Source organism: Polypterus senegalus, chromosome 3, assembly GCF_016835505.1.
Source record: "Polypterus senegalus isolate Bchr_013 chromosome 3, ASM1683550v1, whole genome shotgun sequence".
Lineage (NCBI taxonomy): Eukaryota > Metazoa > Chordata > Cladistia > Polypteriformes > Polypteridae > Polypterus > Polypterus senegalus.
The window spans coordinates 222,746,284-222,765,179 of NC_053156.1; the positions used below are offsets into that span (position 1 = coordinate 222,746,284).

At 38.1% G+C, this 18,896-nt stretch overlaps 1 protein-coding gene across 3 annotated transcripts in view; it reads left to right on the forward strand.

Moving 5' to 3' along the window:
• Positions 1-18,618, forward strand: part of LOC120525892 (cytochrome b561 domain-containing protein 1) — a 31,720-nt gene extending 13,102 nt beyond the window's left edge. Inside the window, exons 4-5 of one of the 3 annotated variants that reach the window (XR_005633037.1) lie at positions 7,963-8,090; positions 16,949-18,618. Coding sequence is in view for 1 of the 3 variants with exons in the window: in XM_039748565.1 (XP_039604499.1) it covers position 7,963 (1 nt within the window). In the remaining 2 variants the exon portion in view is untranslated. Of the gene's footprint in view, positions 1-7,962; positions 8,200-8,225; positions 8,812-16,948 lie in introns of those variants that run through there. The other 2 variants (XR_005633038.1, XM_039748565.1) reach the window with 2 other exon arrangements.
• The last annotated feature ends 278 nt before the right edge of the window (positions 18,619-18,896 follow it).

Consider the following 18,896-nt stretch of genomic DNA (forward strand, 5'->3'; position numbering starts at 1 on the left):
AAGGTCCGTACAGGAGAAAGGCTTTGAAGCGTTTGTCGGATGAGAGCAGTTCAAATAGGCAGCATGGCTGAAGCAGCGTGTGCTTGATGCTGTATACCGATAATTCTCCTTCCGATCAGCTGCTCCGAGTGTTGCAGTGAGAGTAATATGAAAAAAGGTGATCCACTGTGGCAACCCCTAACAGGAGTAGCTGAAAGTAGAATAAGAATGTGCAGTGAGAGTAACAACGCTAAATCAGCTATGGTATTTGGAATAGTTTGGCCATTCCGTGGACCATTATATTGTTACAGCTTAATTAGAATCAGATGCCTAAAACTAATAAACAATATGCGGGTTAATTTCAGTGTATTTGATAAAGCCACATCAGGGATGTGGAACTAAATTGAAAGGGAAACTACAGTGGCGCAAAAGCACTGCTTTGACGCTGGGTGCTGCCAGTTTGTAAAACCGAGCAGAGAACTTGCGTACGCCAGGGTTTGAGCTACCTTGAAAATGTGCGTGGCTTTACACCAAGTTTAGGTTTTATACATTGCGATTTGAGCGTGGAAACGGGAATACGCAACATTTTTTTGCGTATGCACCGTTTATACATGAGGCCCCTGATGTTCTTCCGTTACATCAGAATGATACTAAACCAGTACATCTGCGGTAACATTAAAACAAGATAAAAATAACCATGCTGAATAGCCACTTAATGTATAATATGGACAGGAAATGGCCAGTAAAAATGCAATAAGATTCTGGACATGTAGTGCCTAAGTCTGACAAATGTTAAAATCCAATAAAATTACGGTCTTATTAGTTCCTGAAACATCAGACTTCTTGTTGCTTTCAGTTAACTGCACATAATGGCTTTTGTACTAAAAACTGAGCACTATGGGCTGTGGCAAAGTTCTGTTCAGTGCTTTGGAATAAGCTTCTAGCTAAACAGGTATATGTGTATGCAGACTGTCCAGTACATGCCTTAAAGACTGTACCATTGGTTTAATGATAACCCACAAGTTAAATCTACTCTACCTGTCAACAGGAGATAACATTACTTGAAAATATTCGGTTGCAAAAGTAATTCACTGAATAATCTCCTTTTAGACTAATATGGAAGTGCTGTACCTAGTTTCTTGATAATGTCTTTTGTACTGAGACATTAAATATTGCTACTTTCATTCATCATTTTTAATGAGAGCGAAATGTACTGACGAGAATCTGAGCATGCTGTTCTGTGATGGGAAAACAATGAACAGTGCATTTGCGGAGATGCACTGTTAAGATAAGACATTTAAAAATGTAAGCATGAATTCTGTGTGAGAGCATATCATCATAAATATATGCAGATATTCCAAAATAATATTAGAGAAATTTAATATATGCTAAGCATCAAAAACACCCTAGTCTATATATGGCTAAATTATTTTATTTCTGTACAGTGTAGATATAAAACAAATATAGCAAAAAAAAAAGAATACATCTAAATGCAGTTTCCAATGGCAATTAAATTTATTTGTGTCATGAAAACCTGAATGCTAAAATTATTTGATTTTAGTTTTCTTTCTTCAAATGGAAAGATAATTTATCATTCATATATTAGACATTGAAGGTTGCAATGAGTCATAAAAGAATAATAAACCTGTCTGTGTAGGTTTAGGGAAGTTTCAGAGTTTCTTATTGCCTGTTTTAGCCGTTATTAAAAAGCCCGCTTCATTGAGTTTGGGGGGAGAGGGGGCTTTAGTGTTTTCTGGAAAAGTTAGGCACAAAGCAGAGATAATTGGTAAACTAATATCCTAAAAGTAAGTTGGTTTTTTTTTGCATATTTGCTTAAGTATACTTATTTCAATCAGTCTCTCGTTTTCTCTTATTGATTCAGTGCATATACAACATATCTGTTAATCAGCGTGACATTTACTAAAAATTGCACTGACCATCCTTGTGTTCAGTGGTATCTTTCTGTGCAAACCGTGTTGTCTTCAGTCCCACCTATATGTTCTAAATCACCAAATTTTAATCCTGCACAGACTAGAACTTTAGGCAACATATTTTAAGATCACATACAGTATAAGGTTTTCTGATTTTTATAATAATCAGCAGAATGCTTCCTGGATTTCTTTCAGAAATGGTTGTTAAAACCATACTTGTGTTAAGAACTAAACCTTCATTTATTTGTAAATTACAAAGTAGTTAATAAAATTGATACTTCTGAATGTGAGAAATAAATGAAAATTGTACAAACAGAAACAAAATTGATGGAAGTTAATTTCATGCGCCTTGTTAGCCTGCATTGGGTTAAGTAGTTTTGAGAATAACTGCGTGCTGAAAAATAAAAGGTAATTAAAAAAAGTAATACATTCAGCATTAATTTGGGTCAACAGTCTAAACATTGTATTTCTAAATTTTATTTTTTCAGAGTGGAATTAATTTTTTCCTATTGATACAGTCCCAAGTATGTCAACTGCTTGTTTCCCTGAAAAATGTATCTAAGCACACTAAAACCGTACAGGTTGTTCCCTTTAAGAGTTTTTTCAGTGGGGATAGCACGGTCTGGCAGACACTGCTATAATGCTATACTACATTTTCTGGCTTTTTTTGTCAGTTATTTATTCAGTTTTATTTTACCTCTTGAAGTCTCTTTAAATCATATTTGTTGGGTATTTCTTTTTAATTTTTTTAAGTGTTTTGTTTTATGTTCGATTATATAACTCTCCATGAAATATTTTATATCACGTTATTTTCTTAATTTAGTGAACTTTATGAAATTTGGACTTTATCAATATATATCATACTATTTGTACCTAGATCAGAGGTCCTCAATCACGGTCCTGGAGAGCCGCAGTGGCTGCAGGTTTTTGCTCCAACCCAGTTGCTTAATAAGAAGCTCTTATTGCTCAAGTAACACTTCTGCTTCATTTTACTTGTCTTGCTCGTTAAGATTTTGAACCCTTATTGCTTATTTTAGTCTTAACTAGCTATGTTTTTGGTTTTTAATTGCACCTAATTACCAATAACATGCAAATGACAAAAGAGACCAGCATTTCTCCATATAGCTTGTTACCATTTGCACCTCTGTGTATTTATCATGCAGTATTGGGTTTAATTAAATGCTTAGAAGAGAAAAAAGTAAATGCCTAGATTTACTTATTATCCATTTTAGCCTTCAGATCATTTGGATGATATCCTTAGACCTTAGAAAGGGGAAGAAAATATAGGATATGAGAATTACCTGACATAGCAGAGTTAAAGCACTAATAAGCAATGAAATTAAATTATTGGCAAGAATGGGTTTCTAATTAAGCAGAACAAGTTGGAACAAAAACCTGCAGCCACTGCGGCCCTCCAGGACAGTGATTGAGGACCCCTGACCTAGATGGTGGGTACTCCTATAGAACTGAGAAGTGCCAGTGCAAAGCAGAACATCATGCTGTAGTTGTGAATGCATAGCCCTGTGATTATGTTGAAAGTTTATTGACTAAACATTATGTTCTGAAACACCCTTGTTCATTCATAAAATGCAGATGATTGCATTTTAATTTGACACTTTGTGATCTGTGCTTTAAAGGATGAAATATTCTGTTTATTTTGGAAGATGAATATTGACAATTGTGTTGAGTTGATGCTTGTGGAACATTAATCCTACTCATTGTTTTAGCTTGTTTTTCATTACACATTAAAACATAAATTTTATAGTCAAGCTTCATGGCAATAAATTAATTGTAATGCATTCTTGATAATGTAAAATTTTTGACTGATTTTCTTAGAAACCTTATTTACTGTAAATGAGAACAGTAATTGATCAAGTTCACCTACCGAGCCCTCTCACCCAGCACTACACAGTGCCTTGACACTGGCTCCTCCACTTTTTTGTACTTCAGGTGATGTAAGAGCCTAGGTGTGGAAGGGGCGACCATTGTGTGACATAAAGTCAGCGGACAAAACAGGATATGATCCAATGTCACCTTTTTCCCTATGCTGCATCATTATGACGTTTTTTAAGCAAAAGCTATATCTGTCATCAATGATAAGAGCTGTGTGTACAGTAATATTCTCAGTCTTCCTAGCCATACATTCATCTTTTGTGTTGAATGCTATTGTGTTCTATTTATTCTGTGATTTTATTTTAATGTATAGTTCATTTAATTTGCTGTTTTCATAGATTGTAAATGCATAGTAACTCTTCAATGTATGGCCATATATTTGGGCATATCAGTGTGAAGTGTTGTGAAACAGACATGGCCTGATAGTATACATTGCACTATACACTATTATTTTGCAGTTATAATGTCGTCCTGCTTTTTGGAAGTACATTTCTGCCAGTGTTACCCTGGAGCAGTGGTCGAGGCCAGGCCTCATGCTTGTCAGATTAGCATCACTGGTGCTCTGTATGACTTTTTTAGTGAATTTTCGAGGTGTCGTTTTGAAAGATTATATAAAAATAGCTTGACCCTGTAAATATCTGAAAATGGGAGCATGCAAGTTTTGTTTAATGTAAGCACTTCTTTTTTTTTTATGTTGTAAATTTTATTCTGCATTTTCATTTAACTCTTTGTTTCATTTGTACCTTCTTGAAAAGCAATTGGAATCATTTTGTTTACATTATTTAACTGCTAATGCAGGAGCTAAAGCTCAGAAAAAAAATATGTAAAGCATATTCATTTATGTAAAACATTAAAATATTTTAATATGGATGTACATTTTTGTGCAGTTGTACCTTTGCAATCGTCTTACTGTACATTTACTGTATTTGATTCTAGTCAATGAATGTCTTGGCCAATAATTTTCAGATTTGTACTCTTTTTGATAAGAAGTTAATATCCCCAGTTATTTTGTGTTCTTGATACGACTTTCAAGGTTTTCTGAACATAACTGTTTACATAAACCATTAAGTTACTGCAGTCTGTTTTTGGTAGCATTCTTTGCTGCTTGTGTGAGGTTTAATAATGTTCAGTGCAATTTTGGGTGCTCCATCTGGAATTACAGCTTGTGGTCTGATGATTTTGGTCCTATTGAATTTTACCAAGGATTTTGTGATCCATATCATGCTCTGTGGTAAGGTGTTACCTTGTGCTCTCCTTCATATGTTCTAGGCCTTCCCATAGAGCGCAATCCTTGCCGTTATTTGCTGCCTTGAAGGATTTGTTAGTTTTGTCCCAACCTGAATAATGCAAAATTCTGTCTGCCACTGGCATTTTGATGCTTAGCTTTACTTTTCTAAGCACCTGAAAAATTTCTGGCTGTTATCTTATACACCCATGACTCCAAAATACTCTGCTGTGTGATTTATTTATTTTTTTTCTCAGGGTTTGAAATGATTGGATCCTCTTTTACATCCATGTTGCCTGTCCAGTCCACAGTATGTGCTATACTAAAGGCGTTGTCGTGGATTTATGTGCATTTTTCATATTTTGTTTTCCTGTGTGTTGCTGTTTTGGGGTTTAATAAAGCCTTGACTAAATCCAGTTTTCCTTGATTGTGTTCATATAATTTTGTTATTATTATTTATTTATATAAAGATTGCACTCCAGTGAGAAGCAGAGTTGGAAAAGGTGACTATTTTACAGAGTATTGGTAGGGACTTTAAAAATATTCAGCCATTTCAAACTCTTTCAATGTAATTCAGGGTTTTAACTTTAAAATTATGTAGAGAATAACTTAAAAAAAACCCTTGAGTGTTATCATTGTAGTGATGACTGATCTTGTTATGAAGCACATTTGAGGTACTGTGAAGATCTTTGACCTGAGTGTCAATGTTTAAGCAAATCCTAAATAGTGAGTAGAGTATTACACAGATCTGATCTACATTAAGACAGGGGATACCAGGGGCTTCACCTTATGTGTGGGATGATGCATTTATAGTCATTTCAATGAGGCATTATAGTAGTCTGCACTGACAGTTTTGGAAGAATGACTGAAAAGTGGTACAGATTAAGTCTGCTGCATGATTTGAATTCAGCTAGTTTCACTTCAATTTGTTATTATTAATCATTTTTGGAGTATTTTTTGCTGATTACGATTACAGACCATCCCACATCATACTGCAAGCTAACTGTTTACTTGCACGCTGCCATGATTCTGCAAAAGTTACAAGTGATTGAACAAAATTAGATGCAGTTGGCCATTTCCTGTTGGAAGAGCCATTAAGAGCCGTGCCAATGTTACTTGTGCAAAGAAATAATATTTAAACCACCTATGTAAGCAATTTTTTTAGTACAATCATATATGATGCTTACAGTTAGGTCCATAAATATTTGGACAGGGACAACGTTTTTCTAATTTTTGTTCTGTACATTACCACATTGAATTTTAAATGAAACAGCTCATATGCAGTTGAAGAGCAGACTTTCAGCTTTAATTCAGTGGGTTGAACAAAAGATTGCATAAAATGTGAGGGAACTAAAGCAGTTTTTTAACACAATCCCTTCATTTCAGGCGCTCAAAAGTAATTGGACAATTAACTCAAAGGCTATTTCATGAGCAGGTGTGTTCAAGTCCATTGTTATGTCCTTATCAATTAAACAGATAAAAGGCCTGGAGTTGATTTGAGGTGTGGTGCTTGCATGTAGAAGATTTTGCTGTGAACAGACAACATGCAGTCAAAGGAGCTCTCCATGCAGGTGAAAGAAGCCATCCTTAAGCTGTGAAAACAGAAAAAACACATCCGAGAAATTGCTACAATATTACGAGTGGCAAAATCTACAGTTTGGTACATCCTGAGAAAGAAAGCAAGCACTGGTGAACTCAGCACCGCAGAAAGACCTGGAGATCCACAGAGGACAACAGTGGTGGATGATCGCAGAATCATTTCCATGGTGAAGAGAAACCCCTTCACAACAGCCAACCAAGTGAACAACACTCTCCAGGGGTTGGCGTATCGATATCCAAGTCTACCATAAAGAGAAGACTGCATGAAAGTAAATACAGAGGGTGCACTGCAAGGTGCAAGCCACTCATAAGCCTCAAGAATAGAAAGGCTAGATTGGACTTTGCTAAAGAACATCTAAAAAAGCCAGCACAGTTCTGGAAAAACATTCTTTGGACAGATGAAACCAAGATCAACCTCTACCAGAATGATGGCAAGAAAAAAGTATGGAGAAGGCGTGGAACAGCTCATTATCCAAAGCATACCACATCATCTGTAAAACACGGTGGAGGCAGTGTGATGGCTTGGGTGTGCATGGCTGCCAGTGGCACTGGGACACTAGTGTTTATTGATGATGTGACACAGGACAGAAGCAGCCGAATGAATTCTGAGGTGTTCAGAGACATACTGTCTGCTCAAATCCAGCTAAATGCAGTCAAATTGATTGGGTGGCGTTTCATGATACAGATGGACAATGACCCAAAACATACAGCCAAAGCAACCCAGGAGTTTATTAAAGCAAAGAAGTGGAAAATTCTTGAATGGCCAAGTCAGTCACCTGATCTTAACCCAACTGAGCATGCATTTCACTTGTTGAAGACTAAACTTCGGACAGAAAGGCCCACAAACAAACAGCAACTGAAAGCCTCTGCAGTAAAGGCCTGGCAGAGCATTAAAAAGGAGGAAACCCAGCATCTGGTGATGTCCATGAGTTCAAGACTTCAGGCTGTCATTGCCAGCAAAGGGTTTTCAACCAAGTATTAGAAATGAACATTTTATTTCCAGTTATTTAATTTGTCCAATTACTTTTGAGCCCCTGAAATGAAGGGATTGTGTTAAAAAATGCTTTAGTTGCCTCACATTTTGAATTAATCTTTTTGTTCATCCCACCGAATTAAAGCTGAAAGTCTGCACTTCAACTGCATCTGAGTTGTTTCATTTAAAATTCATTGTGGTAATGTACAGAACCAAAATTAGAAAAAATTGTCTCTGTCCAAATATTTATGGACCTAACTGTATATGCCTAAAAAAATCAGTTTTTCTACTCTTTTTTGGAAAGCACTGTTCTATGTGAACCAAAAAAAAAAAAAAAATAATAACTCTAATTATTTCTTTAGATAACCACAAGGGGGAACTAGTGATTGTCCTCATCTGGCAAGAAGTTTGTTTCTTGGACAGACAGTTCTAACTTGCAGTGGATACCTGTCACTACATGACATGATTCCTTGGCATTGAGGGAAGGCAGGTTGGTATGGGCTGAATAAAACTTGTGTTACATAACTGCTGATTGATAATGATGTTTGCCATGCATTTCCCATAAAGTTTTCAAAATGTGACTGAAAAAGCATATATGAATAATTGTTTCTTATATTTTAAATAGATTAATAGCTGTAACTCTCCTGAATGAAAAAGGTTTGTCTACAAAGGTATTACATCTCATTCTAATACCAAGTGTATGTTTCATTTATTGTTCTTGCACATAAATCAAATGCTGTCTGCTTTGAAGTTCAGCTTTTTTGTCTTTTTTTTAACCAGGACGTGTATCTGTGAGCAAGTGTTAATAAGCTGCTAGCTGCATTGACAATTACCCCCCACACCCCCCCATATTTTAATATGCAGCTGCGACTCTGCAGCAAGGCTGGTAGCCCAAATAAATCCAATGTGACCGTACAGACTGTTCTCCTGCTGTGCTCTGTATATCTCTAGCGACACGTTTGTGCTTCTTGGGACCTGCTCTGAATGTCACTTTCATTAAAGCATCTTTTGTGGAGCTGCATGCCATCAGCTGACAAAAACTGATGTGTTTACGTCTAGAGCACAAGTTTCATTTTGAGTGTCAGAATGGTTTATGCCAAGAATAAATAACAAGGGCAGAGATGGATTGAAAAAAATCAGTTCAAGATTGAAACCTGACGCTCTGTTCTGCTAAGTGTCATTGATGCTTTTGTGTTAGCTGTAATGTAACCATTACGTTATTCTTCCCCTTTATGGCTTGGAAATATTTTTTTTTAAATAACTTCCTTAGAATGTTACTCATGTCAAGGAAAACTGATATAATTACCCATTCTCTGGTATTTGGGAAGCTGAACGTTTTAGTTTGAAAAATAAATTCTATGACGTTGAAAAGGTGTAGCCATTTAAAATTTGTAAAAAATCTCACAAAATCTTCCAGAATTAGTTTATGTCTGTTTATTAAGGCATGTGGGATTAGATACACAGCCAGAGTTTCAAATTAACTGAATAAATTGCTGCAAAAGATTTGACAAGATGAGATATTCACCAAGAGGTTGTGTGACCTGTTGGATGTAGAATTAGACTGGCCATCAATCCATCCATCCATTTTCCAACCCGCTGAATCTGAACACAGGGTCACGGGGGTCTGCTGGAGCCAATCCCAGCCAACACATAGCACAACGCAGGAACCAATCCTGGGCAGAGTGCCAACCCACCGCACTCAAGCAAATTTCATGTATGTTTTTTTCAACTATGCTACCCAAATATGCTATCCTTTGAAATCCGTCCACTTTGCAATATGTAACTACAACCTTTCACTCATTTATTTTAGGGCAGTGTAGTTTCATACTTTGTCAGTTCATCTCAGCTTCATGGACAGTGTGTTCCTAATCTTGGTCTGTATGGCATGCATGTTCTACTCATATCTACTTCTGTTTTTCTTCAGGTATTCCACAATTTCTCCTACATGCTCAAGAAACACTTATTTTTTTTTTAACATGTGTTGCCCCCAACCAGGCTTAATTCCTTTGCCTCCATCCTGCTAGGGTATGTTGCAACTGCTGCAGTGAACGAATGGCTGCAGAATAAAATTTCCATTGTACTGCCCATTATCTACTATATAATAAAACACTAAGGTCTGTGTGTCCAGTCCCTCAGGTCAGTCTGATTGGTCAGTTTGGAATTGGTGTGATTGATCAATTTGGCTTTGGTCATGCAAAGGAAAAGGAAATACGAGTGTGAGATACATTAGTATAGTATAAAACCAGACAAGAGGTGAGAAAGACACCTCAGAAACAATGATGCAGGCTTTACAGGAACATGCTTGAGAGAGGGAGTGTGGATGAAGAGAGGTTCAGACATAGGTGAATATAGGGGAAAGATGCTGAAAGTGCAAGAAGGCCACGAGATAGCAAATATGTTTACATTTTTCTATTACTGTACCTGTCTTTTACAGGTACCTTGGCTAGTAGAAAATAATTCTTTAGGGGCCTCTGTTTATTTCCTGTTATTGTTTTGTGTGGTTTTTCTCTGGGTACTCCAGTTTCTTTGCAAGTCTCAAAGCTGTACATGTTAGATTGATTGACATATCTGATTTTCCACAATATTGATCAATGTGAGTGTGGTGTATATGGGAACGTGCCTTATAATAAATTGGTACCTTAATCTGCATGAGGTTGTTTCCTGCATTGTTCCCTGTACCTGGTAGGAATTTTAGAAAACGGTTGATTGACAGATGTGTCGATTCCTTGTTCATTTGTGCTGACTAAGATGATGAAATACCACAAACATATTTTCAGTTACGTATCATAAGGAAATCTTAAAAGAAAATGAAGAAACAGCTTTTGTTAGGTGTTGTGATGCAAATGATCAGGATATTAGTGTTTGTATCACAAACATGTCAGCAGCTTTTGAACATCATAAATACACAACATACCAAAAAAAATGTACAACAGGAAAAAATGTATTAGAGTATTCCATAACCTCATAGGAAAATTACAGAATGGATGAGGTGAAGGGGTGTTGTCACTTAGAGTGGTCTTATAGCTAAGCCATGGGCTTCGTAATCTAACCACTTTCTAGGTCTATCTTCATGAATGTGTGAACCTGAGCAAGTCACTTAAGTTGCTGGTGCTCCAGATGAAGAAATACAGAAACAACTGTTCAGTATTTTATCTCTAAAGTGCATTGCAAAGGAGTTCACAATGGAAAGATAACACAATATTGTCAAATCTGTTTAATCCAGTTTGGGTTAAGATTAGGGTAGGGGATATGGCCATTATTGGCACGCACTGGTACACTTTATACCCATTTTAAAATTTTAATTATATTTCTGTTTCTTTCTCCACCCCCCTAAAATTTGTAAAAGATTTTTAAATGTAGAAAAAAAATATTTTAAGGTTTTAAATAAATAAATAGATACTTTAGAATTTAATAAAATCTTTATTTGAAATATTAATAAAATCAACTTTCATAAAAATATTGATAAAAGTAATACTTTGTAAATTAGGGTTAGGGTTCCTGTTTAGGGGCTACAGTCTATCCCAGTAATATTTGGTGCACAAACAGAAGTAATCCTGGATAAGGTGCTGGTTGGTCTCAGGGCAAACATTAACTCCCGCACACTGTGTTTGTGTAGAGTCGCTAATTAATCTTTAGAGTGATCTCAACACAGACAGCACTCATGTAAAATTGAGGGTGTGTTTGGCTGTAGAGTTCCACGTAGTGATTTTGTTTTCTCTGACTATTGAATGCAGTGTTAGAGCTGATCATCATTGGAGTTCCAGAGCAAGTGAGTGTGGTGCCCCATATAAAAAATGGCACCTTTCCCAGGGAGCTGCATACACAGAAGAGCCTTTAATAGATCGCTTAATTTGAGAGGCTTGTGCTTTAATGAACATAAAGAACTACTACTATGGTAAAAGATGATATACATGCCTCACAAGATGTAAAGTCCTGCTTTGCACCTCCAACATTCCTGTTGAGTGACTAGCAAGGATCATCATGTTCTGTGTGTCACTTGTATGCAGTGTGTTTTTATCTGTCAGGAAGCGCTGTTATCTTCTGGAAACAGCTTGGCTGCTGTGCATCTCCAATGAAGGGGGATGGTGGGGGTTAGTGCTTCTGTTAAATGAATATTAAATAGACAAAATAACCCTTATTTAGTGGAAACTGCAGCTGCACCTAAAGGCATTGATAATTAAAAGTAATATGAAAAAGCAACCAAACAAAATAAGATAGATTAGAGAGGCTTATAGTAATATGTCTGTCTACAGCTCGTTGACCGGTGAGGATTAGATTAGATTAGATAAACTTTATTAACCCCATGGGGAAATTCAGATGCATACAGCAGCAGAAACATAAACAAGGAGACAGACTCACGGGACATCTAATGCAGCCAATCAATCGATAAATAAATTAAATGTGCATTGTGGAGATATTTCAAAATTAATTTAAAAAGTACATCAGGAGGAAGCATTGACTTGCCTGATAGCAGTGGGCAGAAAAGACCCCCAGAGACCTGTGAATAAAACTGTTTCAAGAGAGCATCTCATGGAGGGGATTTTTCGTGATGGCACTGAATTTTGCCATCATCCTCTTTTCCACAACAGCTGCCATTGTGTCCAGGGTTCACCCTATGATGGGACAGGCTTTCGTCATAAGTTTGTTCAGGCGTAGTACTTCTTTTGTACTTGCATTGCTTCAACAGGAGATTGAGCATAGTACACCACACTGGCTACTATGGACTGGTAGAACATTTCCAACAGCTTGCTGCACACATCAAAAAACCTGAGTTGCCATAGCAAGTTCAGTGTGCTCTGGCCCTTCTTGTACTAGACCAGTCCAGTTTGTTCTTTATGTAAAACCCCAGGTACTTGTAGCTCTGCATCACTTCCATATCCTGCTCCTAGATGATGGCTGGTCTCTGAGGCTCCTTGGCCTGCTGAAAGTCCACCATCTTCTCTTTTGTCTTTCTGATGTTGTGTTGCAGGTTGTTGTTTTTGAACCACATGACATACTCACCAACAACCTCCCTGCATTCTAACTTTTTTTTTTTTTTTTTGTTCTTTATTTCGACCTATGCAATTTCTCGTATTAGGAATTTGTTAGTTTTCGCATACCCCTTGTGGTCAGAGTGCATGGTCAACCATTATACAGCGCTCCTGGAGCAATTACAGGTTAAGGGTCTTGCTCAAGGGCCCAGCAGAGTAGGATCTCTTTTGGCAGTGACGGGGATTTGAACCGGCAACCTTTGGGATACCAGTGCAGATCCTTTGCCTCACAGCCACCACTCCGCCCTTACTTGTTTTCATTATTAATGCAACTTATGATGGAGGAGTCATCTGAAAATTTCTGTAGATGGCAAGTGCTGGCATTGTGCTGGAAGTCTGTTGTGTAGAGGGTGAACAGGAAGGGAGACATGACAGCTCCCCAAGGTGCTCCAGTATTACACACCACTATTTCTGACACACAGTCCTTCAGCCTCTGTTGGTCCATGATCCAGGAGCTTGTGGGGGTGTCAAGATTCAAAGCTTTGGAACTTTTTCCCAAATCAAAATGGTGCTAAAGGCACTGGAAAAATCAAAGACCATTAACCCTACTGTGGTGCCAACTTTGTCTAAGTAGGAGTAGGCTCTGTGGGGCATGTAGATGAGAGCATCCTCCACACTTGTGCCAGATAGGCAAACTAGAGAGGATCCAGATGTTCTGAAACCAGTGGTCATAGCTGTTTCAAGACTGATCTCTCAAAGGTCTTCATGATGTATCAAGTATGAGCAACTGGTTTGAAGTCCTTGTGATAACTGGAATGCACTTTCTTTGGTACTGGGACCACACAGGATGTTTTCCACAACTGTAAATTCTGGGAAAGGGAGAACAGGTGTTAAAGGACCCCACAGAGTTGTCTGGCACATGATTTTAGCACCATGAAGACTTGTTTATGCAGAGTTTTCCCAGCTGTCTCCAGATTTGATCAGCTGAGACACACATTAGATGCAAAATGATCCAGATATTGTAGTAAAAGTGAAAGCTTTTAGGGATACACAAAACTATCAGTCAAATACTTACGAACATTGAAGAGGCCAGCATGTTAACAGCACGTATGTGAACGTCAGGCCAACTTGTATTTGCATTACTAGTTCTTTTGATTGAACAATAACTGAAGATTTCTTAGTGCAATACGGAGAGGCACATTTTCACTTCATGTTGTAAGGGGCTCCTTGACACCCCCTGCAGATGATGATACTTGCTATATAGGATATATACTGTTGCACATGTGCAGTGAACAAATTAAGTTAGTGCTGGGATGATGTTTGCCTTGTAAGGGAGTATGTAAGGGTATTAGCTAAGACAATGTATTGGTTAGAAAAGTGCTTTTTAACAAACAAGTTTTATTTATTATAGTATTTTTGTGTATAGTGTTTTTCAGCTACAATGCAACAGTACAATTGGTGTGAAGTGGTTTTCAGTGAGTCACAGGCAGTAATAGTGCAGTAAAAAATGTCCCCTCTCTGATTATGTACAGTACATCTTCATATTTATCCCAGTGAACACAGTCAGATGTTTTGTTGGTAAATGCACTACATAGTAGAGACCCTGAAAGAAAAAAAATACAACAGAGTTTGGTCCTTCCATTCCAATTCTTCTCTGTGACTCTGAACAGGGTTAAGAACACTGGCCAGCCTTGGGCACAAGACGGGTTGAGGGGCCAGTGCCATATTTACTTAAGACATACAGATGTTTTAACAGTTTGGTGAATAACCAGGCCAGTGCTGCTCAACATGTATTTCTGACCATTACCAGCTGACATATGACAATCAAAAAGACATTTCCTGAAAACATTTGGAAAATGTCACTCTGGAATGGGATGAAAAACATTTCTGCAGTCAAAAATGACCCAGAGCCTGATTGTTAATTTTGTGATAGGAGTCTTTCCAATGGTGAACTTGCTTCCAGAATCTCCCCAAGCTCAAGATACTGCATTTTTCATCATACAGCTACAAGCCTGCTATTGACAGCAGCAGGTCTCTGTTCTCCAAGTTCGACGTTTTTAGGTGTGGTTAAGGGGTTGTTGTTTGCTTTCATTATATTTATTTTTGAGCTTCCGTAAAAATGTTAATTTCCTCTTGAGGACAAATAAAGTTATCTATCTATCTATCTATCTATCTATCTATCTATCTATCTATCTATCTATCTATCTATCTATCTATCTATCTATCTATCTATCTATCTATCTATCTATCTATCTATCTATCTATCTATCTATCTATCTATCTATCTATCTATCTATCTATCTATCTATCTATCTATCTATCTATAGCTTAAAATCACACCAGAATAAAAACACAATCAAACCTAATAGATTTTAGAAACTAGGTATGTGAACTGTGAAAGTCTGGAAATACTATCAATAGCTTCCTTATTACTATTTAAAATATTTTCAAATGTAAATACTGATGGAAACATAGAGATCTCTAATGGTTCAAAAACCAAACAAATCCCATCATTTAAATACCGTGTATGTTACAAAAGGTTGAAATTCTGTATACGACTATCATGTGCTGGAGCAGCAGAGAACAGCATCTCTGCCTAGACTTTAGGCAAAGTCGACTTGATGCTTTTTTGGTATAAATAAGTGGATAGGACTGGCGAGCTTTGTTGGGTTTAATGGCCTGTTCTCGTCTAGATTGTTCTAATATTCTAATGATCTATCTATCTATTGTGATATAAGGCACTATATAGGTGCCTGACCCGACACAGACTCACACTGAGGCACGTGTAAAACACACAAAACACATTTATTTTCTTCAGCTGGAGGGCACATCTTCCCCGTAATCCCTCCAGCCACAACACAGTCCCAAAAGCACAAAAACACAACACGCTTTCTGGCACCACCACTCCTCCCGTCAAGCTTTGTCCTTTCCTCCCGACTCTGGCCTGTCAACTGGAGGAAGGTGGCCCCTTTTATAATAACCCGGATGGGCTCCAGGTGCTCTGTCCGTCGACACTTACTGGTGCGGCGGAAGTGTCATATGAGCACCTGGATGCACTCCAGGTGCCCCGGGATTTCTTCCGGCAGCACTTCCTCATGTGGCGGAAGTGCTGCCATCTAGGGTTCCCTGACTGTTTGGGTGCCCCCTGGCAGTAGCCACGTCCTCCCATAGGGATGAGCTTTCCAGCTGTGTTCTGGTGGCCCCCAATCAGACCAGGGCGGCTGCCCCCTCATGGCCCAGGGGAGTTATTGCCCCTCTCGTGGACCGTCCAGGTGTCCGGGCTAGGTAGGGTCCCCGGCTGTCTGCCACACTATCTATCTATCTATCTATCTGAAATAATGTTCAGTGGATTGATAAGTCAAAAGTTGTACTTTCTGGCTGACACTTCTCTGTATTCCCTGTAGAAACAATAAACACTGCAATCCACAACATGGACCTCATGCCTGTTTTGATGTTAGTGTTGTGGTTAGGGGATGCTTTACTATATCAGGACCAGGATAACGTGCTACCTAAAGTCAAATGGAACATTCAAGAGATCTGTTCATGAGGTACAACTGGATTCTGCAGCAATAAGGCAAAGTAAATTTTCTACCAAGAATGGTGGAAAAAAGAGAAATTTAGTATTTTGGAATGTCATGTCAAAATTCACAGAGATGTTGTTTGTAGGAAATGGAACTAGCATGGCATACTTCTTCAACAAAAAAGCAAATATTACTTAGCTTAAGGATTTCAGTAAGGAGGATCAAGTCATCCATAGTAACCTAAAAGACTGGATGTATCATGAACAAGAATGATAAAAAGTAAAACAATCAGACTTACTTCACAATTTCAACAGATTCCTGCCATTTCCACTCTAGTTCCAGAACTTATCCCCCATAGCAAAGGGCCAAAAGGATTCCAGGGTTTAAGCCCCCTTCTGAGTAGAGGGCAGGCTGAGTCTAGAGTCAGGAAAAAGCCAAAGACGGGAAGTAATTAAAGTTGGCTTTGCATTTGAAGACTTAGTTTGACATATCAAATGTAACAACTGCAGTTGTTGGGTCTTGTTGCCTCTGTGGGTGTCAAACTATATAACTAGTAATCGCTGGGATGAATAATCCCTCATGTGTTTTTGTCATGCTTTCATGTCACCTAACATTGCATTTTGTCATCCAATCAATATGAATTTCTGCAATTGTCCTAGTTAGTGAACAGCACATAACAAGTATGTTGGGTTTGCTGAAATCTTGTCTTATCTTTTTTCTTTTTGAACTATCACACTTGTTCTGGTTCTAAAGTTTTACAAGTTTATCTTCCATTTGCACAGTCCAAAGCACTCACTGTTCTTCTTTTCTGTAGCTCTTCTTCACTATTTGTAATCATTTTATGCTTTCCACTTCAGGTCGAGGGTTCATTAGATGTCAGTTCTCATACACAGAAGAGCCCTCCCCAAGAGTGGTGACTGGACTGATTTTGTAGTAGCAAGCCAAAGAGCACTATTATGTCACACTACATGAAAGATTCCTGCAGGGCTTCATGGGAGTTTCCTGCAGCCTTGTTGAGTTCTGTGGTTGCCACCAGGGGGAGCTGTCGAGGTCTCACAACCCTGCTACATTGGACTTTCACTACAGTTAGAAGTGATTCTAGATCTGGCCAACAAACCACCTGGAGCAGCATAAAAGGAGCCGCCTCTCTTCACTCTTGGGGAGACATAGTCGGGTGGAGGTGGAAAGAGGAAGAGAAATATCAATCAATCAACATTTATTTATATAGCACATATTCATACAAAAAATGTAGCTCAAAGTGCTTAAATAGAAGAAAGAGGCACTGTGTATTAGTACTGCAGTGAGTAAAGAGGGAAAAGCACTTCCCCATTTTAATAAATGTGTGCTGTGTGGCAAAACTTGTATCTGTGTCTGTCTGTGTCATGGTTTAGGTGGCTAGAGTGCCCCCTGGTGGCCAAAATACTGAAAACACTGCTTTGATACTTGGCAGTATTTTGGGTACCCTCTCAGGTAACACTTGGTATACTCTGTTCAGGTGGCATGCAGTAGCCCAGCATGCTATTGTATGGCTTTATAATGGTTTCCTTATTTTAGATCACTAGCTGTAGACTTTTCTGTTTTTGTTTCTTTCTTGTCTGATCTTCCTTCATCCCTACTGTTCTCACTTTCCAAGTTCTAGCTTTTTTGCAAGTAAATGTAAAAGATTTTATGAAATTACATCCAGAATTTCTTTACGTTATAATTGTGTGTCCACTGGAAGTTACCTGAAGTTGCTTTCCTCAGCTGTTGTGCAGTCTTCGGCTTATCGCTCTCTTGCTGCTCTGCAGTGTTTCATTGACTCAACTGAATTTCTCTGCCTCCTTCATTCTTACAACACCTGTAGACTGTCAGTTTTCTGCATGATCCAAGTGTCAATATTTTCATATTTTATACTTGCAGTCCCAAGGCTGACAGTATCTACATTTTGAAGACCTCTGTACAGCACATTAAAAAACCATAGTCTGTCTCTCTGGGTCATTTTCTCTGGTGCTTATCCACCCACATGTCCTCCATTCTTACAATATCCACTCTTCTCATGACTCCCCTGCCTTCCATTACTATTTATTGTGGTTGAGTTGATTTTAAACAAAATCCTTTTTCTGTGCCTCAGGATTTTAGTAAAACACTGTGTAAAAACGCATTAAAAACCCAAGATGAAAACGAGAACTGTTTACATTAACCAGAACGCTTACTGATATAAAGAGTCTATAAAGGATATCTCAATCAAGCTCCTTGAGAATTCTGGCCTTGAATCATGGTGTAGAGAATTAAACCTCAGCCTAGCAAATAGTTAGATGACAACCAGATTGCACTTTTTAAGTTGACTTATACAATTAAAACATGGAATAGTACAAGCTGTGGCAAGGTACTGAAAACCTAAGGCTGCTGCAATATTCCACAAAAACAGCAGGTGGCAGCAATTCCATATTCTTATTCAATATATAATTAAGACTTTGTCCTTAATATCCATCCATTATCCAACTCGCTATATCCTAACTACAGGGTCACGGGGGTCTGCTGGAGCCAATCCCAGCCAACACAGGGCACAAGGCAGGAAACAAACCCTGGGCAGGGTGCCAGCCCACCACAGTTTGCCCTTAATAGTTAAGGTTATTTTACACAGTCCTTCAATTACTTCTCTTTTTCTTTCTTTTACAAAGTGCATTTAAAGAAGGTTCTTCTGCACAGGAGTAGTCATGGAAATAATCCAACAATTGACACCACATCATACTGAATTAATTGTGCCATTCATTATCTACCGCTTATCCGAGGTCTGGTCGCGAGGGCAGCAGCCTAAGCAGGGAA